This window comes from Cynoglossus semilaevis, chromosome 16, assembly GCF_000523025.1.
Source record: "Cynoglossus semilaevis isolate Cse_v1.0 chromosome 16, Cse_v1.0, whole genome shotgun sequence".
Lineage (NCBI taxonomy): Eukaryota > Metazoa > Chordata > Actinopteri > Pleuronectiformes > Cynoglossidae > Cynoglossus > Cynoglossus semilaevis.
In genome coordinates, this window is record NC_024322.1 from 15,346,222 (window position 1) to 15,352,423 (window position 6,202).

The 6,202-nt window shown below is 44.2% G+C and overlaps 1 protein-coding gene across 1 annotated transcript in view; it reads left to right on the top strand.

Moving 5' to 3' along the window:
- The window catches only part of spopla (speckle type BTB/POZ protein like a), an 8,866-nt gene extending 5,720 nt beyond the window's left edge, over window positions 1-3,146 (top strand). Inside the window, exons 7-12 of the mRNA XM_008328900.3 lie at window positions 1-163; window positions 713-768; window positions 855-977; window positions 1,217-1,359; window positions 1,473-1,526; window positions 2,073-3,146. The exon at window positions 1-163 is cut by the window's left edge and continues 4 nt beyond it. Coding sequence (XP_008327122.1) covers window positions 1-163; window positions 713-768; window positions 855-977; window positions 1,217-1,359; window positions 1,473-1,526; window positions 2,073-2,217 — 684 coding nt within the window. The 3' untranslated portion in view covers window positions 2,218-3,146. The remainder of the gene's footprint in view (window positions 164-712; window positions 769-854; window positions 978-1,216; window positions 1,360-1,472; window positions 1,527-2,072) is intronic.
- The last annotated feature ends 3,056 nt before the right edge of the window (window positions 3,147-6,202 follow it).

The following is a 6,202-nucleotide window of genomic DNA, read 5'->3' on the forward strand; positions in this document are numbered from 1 at the left end:
GACTCGGTGAACATTTCAGGCCAGTCTAACATGAACATGCTGAAGGTACCAGAGTGTCAGCTGTCTGATGACCTGGGGAATCTCTGGGAGTGTTCACGCTTCACTGACTGCAGTCTATATGTAGGAGGGCAGGAGTTCAAAGCCCACAAATCCATTCTCGCAGGTAAAACCCTCTTTGACCTTTTGATGAGGGCAGTTTGGGTCGTGGTTGTTTGTTAATTAAAACGAACAAACTGTGTTAGGGAACATGTTCTGACTCGTCAACAAGTGACGCAAACGGGGGGAAAACATGCTTTTATTCCAGAAAATGAACATCAAAGAAAAAATCATTCTTAATTACTGAAGTCCTACTTAAAACTATAGAGAGGACAGGAGGCGGTCTGAGGACGGGCCGAGGCCCAGTTCTGCTAATCCGCCCCACTTGGCCCAATCCAGGGGACTGAGAGTCTGGTTCTGCTTGTCTCCCAGCTTGTCTCCATTAGACATGGTGACAACTGTGGTGCAGAGAGGAAGTGCTGACGGAGTGGCCGCTCAACAGATCTCTGCAGAGTTTTAAAGTCCTAATCCTTCAGGTCTAGATCTGCACATGTTCCCTCCTGTGAGACGTCCGTCTCCTTGGACGTCTAGAAAGACCACAAACACTTGACTTTACTTCATACCTGTTGATATGAATGACATTGTTTTTAATGTTTGTCATCTCTTTTTCTGACAGCGAGGTCACCGGTTTTTAATGCAATGTTTGAACATGAGATGGAAGAAAGTAAAAAGGTGAGGATAAGTGATGAAACCAAGTGATTGTTAAGATCTGTGATGATGTGATTAGTAAACTTAGTCCTTTTTTTTTTTTTTTTAAGAACCGTGTTGACATCAGTGATGTAGACCCTGAGGTTTTTAAGGAAATGATGGGCTTTATCTACACGGGAAAGGCCCCCAACCTGGAGAAAATGGCAGATAACCTGCTGGCAGCTGCAGACAAAGTAAGAACTAAGGAATCATCACTGGTATTCTACTACATTTTACAAATATCTCTTATTTGACAAAACCCCATTTCATCAGTATTAGAATTAAACTGTTAAAAAAATGATGTCCTCGTACGTGTAACTGTTCTTGAGAAGAGAAAACCTGAAACCCAAGGTCATGTGTGATCTGAGATGTAACCACTGCTCTCTCTCTGTGTGTGTGTGTGTGTGTGTGTGCGCATCCCCACCAACCCCAGTACGCTTTGGAGCGTCTAAAGGTCATGTGTGAAGAGGCCCTGTGCAACAGCCTCTCAGTGGAGAATGTGGCCGACACCCTCATCCTCGCAGACTTGCACAGCGCCGAGCAGCTTAAAGCACAAGCCATAGATTTTATCAACAGGCAAGTATCGCACAGGCGGAAAAAAAAAAAAAAAAAAAACTCTGATGATGAATCCCTGCTGCCATTTCTGTTTACCAGCCCTGAATGCTTACCTTTTTATCTCCTTGCCATAGGTGCAGTGTCCTGAGACAGCTGGGCTGTAAAGATGGAAAGAACTGGAATAGCAAGTATGTAATTAGCTGATATATGTGACACAAGATTAATAACACCAGCTTATCTCTGCCGCCAACCAGATGCATTAGAATTCATTGTTTTAGCTGGGGCAGACGGGCCGCTGTTTGGCTTCTCACTTTGAAGCCCCGTATCTTTGTATCCCTGTTATTAATAGACTCGTACCTGCATAAACTCCACCAATGGAAGATTTGCTGAATTTTAAAGAGAAAAGAGGAAGTCGCGGCGGGAAGTTTTTCTTGGGGATGATGTATCGTGTTATCATAGGACACCTTGAAACGTCCAACTTGCATCCGTCTTGGTTGCGTTCAGAGTGTGTAGACGTTTGAATCCACGGCGTTAGCTTCATTCTTACGCACGCACGCGCACGCACGCAGTTGAACAACCAAGCACTAATGGCCCTATTTAAGGTTTTCGCCCGAGAAGTCACCAATCAGGTCCTCCTTATTGGTGCAGTCATTATTGTCTCATTTATGTTTATTGATTTTTAATGTGCACATCCTGGTGTCGGAGCGCTGACTTCGCTCTCTCTGTGCTTACAGTCATGCTACAGACATAATGGAGACTGCAGGCTGGAAGTCAATGATCCAGTCACACCCTCACTTGGTCGCCGAGGCCTTCCGCGCCCTGGCGTCAGCACAGTGCCCGCCCTTTGGTCTTCCCAGGAAGCGTCTAAAACAGTCCTGACTGCGCGACTGCACCGGGACTTTACTGGAGGCAGGAGGTGTGGGTTTACAAAGGAAGGACTAGTGAGGGCTACCACTCTTTTTATTTCCATCCAAATGGAACACACTTGAATAAAGAGGAGTGGGCTGCCTGGCCCGGCAGTGTGGGGAGGCTGGCACATGGATGACTGACACCAACGGAGTGAGGGAGGAAGGAAAAAAAAAAAAGAAAAAAAGATGGTTTCAGTCGGTGTTGCGTTGCTTCTTGGGCTGAATTGTGTTCAGCCCAAGTGGGGCAGTAAGTCAGTCTGAATGCCACTTATTTTTTGTTTTTTTTTTTTTTTGTTTTTTTTTTTTCTTTCCTGTCATTTAAAAATGGCCTTAATATTATCTGCCATTGCTCTGGAGCCGCTCTAGAGTTCTCTGTCTCTGACTCTGTGCCTGCCTTGTCACTGAGACCAGGCCTCCTCCAGGTTGCACTAGTTCCCATGAATAGTCATTTTGATATGGAGTCCTATAGGAACGTAACAAAGGTTTAACTAAATGGGAAATATTATATATATATATAAATATATTTGTAATGTTTAGCCCGTTTTGTGACTAGACATTAAAAGCATGAACACTTTCAGTGCAAGGTCAGTTCTTTACACTTTTTAAAAAAATGTGTATGCCCCATATTGATGGCACCATTTCTATGTTAATGACCGTTGAAACATCTTCAGACCAGTGTACAAGGAAGTCTGACCTATGACATAACTGTGGGGGGGTGGGGTGTGGTGGGGGGTACAGTGCTCGGCCATTATGACAGCGCAGTGTCATGTGACGTGTAAGACGGAACGTTGAGGTTCCCCGGCCCAAGAAACATTCAAGTATTTACTCTCACTCTCCGTCGGAGTGGCATATTCCAGCTCATGTTTCTGTGAACTGTAACGGATTAAAAAATTGAAAACATTTAATTCCAACTTGCAAATATATATCCTCAATATATTGTGGTTGACTAAAAGTGGAGAGACTAATGCATGGTCATGTTATTGTCAAAGAAAGTGTCCAATCTTGTTTTTTTAACAATTCCTTTTGTTGTTTTTTTGTTTTTGTTTTTTTTTTTTTCTCGCAATTCTCTGAGTTACCTGTGCAGAATTAAATGAATTGAAAATGTGCAAAAACCCCTCTAACATGCTTGGGTATTTGTAGGATGTTGAGCATCACTTCGACTGGCAGCGTCGTTCTGTGTCTGAATGGAGGGGTGGGGGGGGGTAGGGGGCGTGTCCTGTTTACTCGGTGCGTCTTGTTTGTGGTGCGGCTGACGCCTGGAGAGCGGCGTCATTTCTCCGTGATGTTGCTCATCCTTGGGCGTTGAATGAGAAAAGTTGTCAGCGCTGAGGCCTCTGCATTGACCCATTAAAACATTTCCAGCAGCTTGACCAGCCCCACGTTTGTTTGTTGTCTCAGGTTTCAGGGTGAGGACGAGCGGCTCCTGTCAACGCCGTGTCACTTTAATGGCCGTGTTTACGGACGCGGCTCGTCTTCAGTTGGTGTTGAAGCTGTGTTGATTTGTCGACCCTGTTCATGCCTTTACCTTTAATGGTCGTGAACTCTTCTAACGGACGTCGTTAGCCACAGACACGGCAACAGCAGCTCTGACCCTGGATGAGGTTACATGTTCATTAATAACAGTGGTGGCAAAAGTGTGGGGCGAGGCCTCTCAGGGTGCAGAGTTGCAGTAGATTTTTGTGAAATAATTTTAAATTACATTTCTGTCAGACCAGTAGGTCATGTGTGAAGGTTGTTTATCTCATCAGCTTTAAAGTACTCTATAGTACTTCACCGTGTACGTAGTACTACCACGGCTGCAGCGGCTGCCATGTTGGACCACATCAGCCTTTGTAATGTGAAAGACTTTTGTCTTTGGGGACATTTTTGGTCCAAAAGGAAATATTTTTGGCTGTGATTTCCAGCCACGTTCCTTGGATCTGTGACGTGACCTGAGCAGGTGTGGCTGGTCCTCGGAGTCTGAGCTTCTGGTTCTTTATGTTTACGTTCAACACTAGTGTTTGACCACGTGATCCGACTGGTCAGAGAAGTGAACGACCTTCAAAACCTTTAAACTCAGACTTCACTTTTTGCTGATTTTGTTTCAAACTTGTTTCTGCAGCTCCTTTTTCATCAGACTTCAAGGTCTTTGGATCCAGATTGTATGAAAGCAGTTGATTTAAAGTCTTAAAAAACGGCCAGACAGGTTTTTGTTTTCACCAACACTAATTAGAAAAATAATTGCTGTGTCAGTGTTTGAAATTGGAAACAGTAAGAGCAGACATTTATAACTGTAACAAAACTGGACGATGCGGTTGATTTTAAATGTGGTTTTTGCATCAAAATATTTCATTCATATGGACGTCAAATACTTCCTGTCTTAGCTGTAGGAAAGTGGACTCAATTGTTTAGCTGCAACACTGTAACAAGTTTGCAGCAGCGCCAACCAGTGGCTGCTCACTAACCGGTTCGTATTACCGTGACTGTGATTAGCGGTCGGCCCAGACGTGTCGAGAGTTGACGTAGAGTTCCGTTCTTCATCGCTTTGATCCACTTCCAGGATCAGGTGAACAACTCCAGCGTCCTGGAGCAGCGGTGTGTTTGTGTTCCAATCCAAGCCTGAGTGCGGTTGGTTTTATGGCCCTGAATCTGGGTGTGTGTTAACATTCCTCTTGGTTTCCTGAGGGTTTTGGAGGAGGCAGGAAGAGCCTGGTGGGACTGGACGTCTGTAAAGAACGGGAGCCTCGTCGTGATCAGATAAGAGTAATGGAAGCGATTGAAAAGACCCCTGTCTCTGATTGCCAGAGAGAAATGGAGGTGTTCCCTGGGGTGTAGCTCTGGTATCGTCTCCGCCTGTGGACACAGATTTATTGGCCATTAAAAAGCTCCAGTGAAATGCACCTCTTTAAACGGTGTGTTTATCCTGCTGAGCAGAGCTCGTAGGAATGAAATGAGACAAGTGTGAGCGTCGACACACAGTGGGACTCGATGCTGAGCTGAGTTCAAATGAGGTTTAATGTCACGTTGGAAACCGCAAGTGATTTTTTTTTTTTTTTTGGTACATTTTCAGTTAGACAAAAGGAAAGAAACAAAAATAAACACCTGTGAAATCCAAAATATTCCAAATGAACATTTGCACCTTGGCTACACACACACACACACACACACACACACACACACACAGCTCTGGCTTCTATTTTACAGATGATCCATTAAATCAAGATTAAGCGAGCAAGAAATCAAAATGGCTGGGATTAGCAGGGATTACAGAAATGGAACTCACAGGAAATGTGATTATTTACACGATGAGCTTCAACAATCACCAAAATTAGAACCAGAACAGTCATCTGTATATTTTTCTGGAGGGGTAAAAATAAAGGGTGATAATTACATCTTTTTTTTTTAACTCCAAAAACCATAATTGAACACAGTCAGTTACAGCATTTTACACAGTATTTTCACAGAGTAGAACAGAAACAACACGGACGGTTTATACACCTCACCACGTCGCACTGTGACAGGGTCATTTACAGCAGGTTACAGTCAAATCAAACGACAAACAGAAAGATCCGCCACGTGATTAGTCATCACTTCAACCCCCCCCCCCCCTTCCATCACTGTGTCCAAACAACACAGTTGTGGCATTTATTGCGTGAACGTTTCTGTCCAAACCGGTGGTAAAGTGTAGGTGAAGGATGGTTCACCACCAGACCGTGTTCTGCTCCTGTTACACCTGCTGTACATCGGCTGACATTTTCAGATGCAGTGCTCCCACGTCTCATTAAAATTCCAGACAGATTCTGTGCTTTTGCTTTTTTTTTTTTCTTCTCCTTCATCGCAGTTTCTCCACTTGCCGTTAAGTAAATGAAATTTCCCGAGCTAATTAAAGGTGATTAAAGACAGGTGATGTCAGGGCTGGTGGCAGCTCCATGACAAAGTGCTGATAATTGTCTGCCAGACTCACTAAATCCACCTGT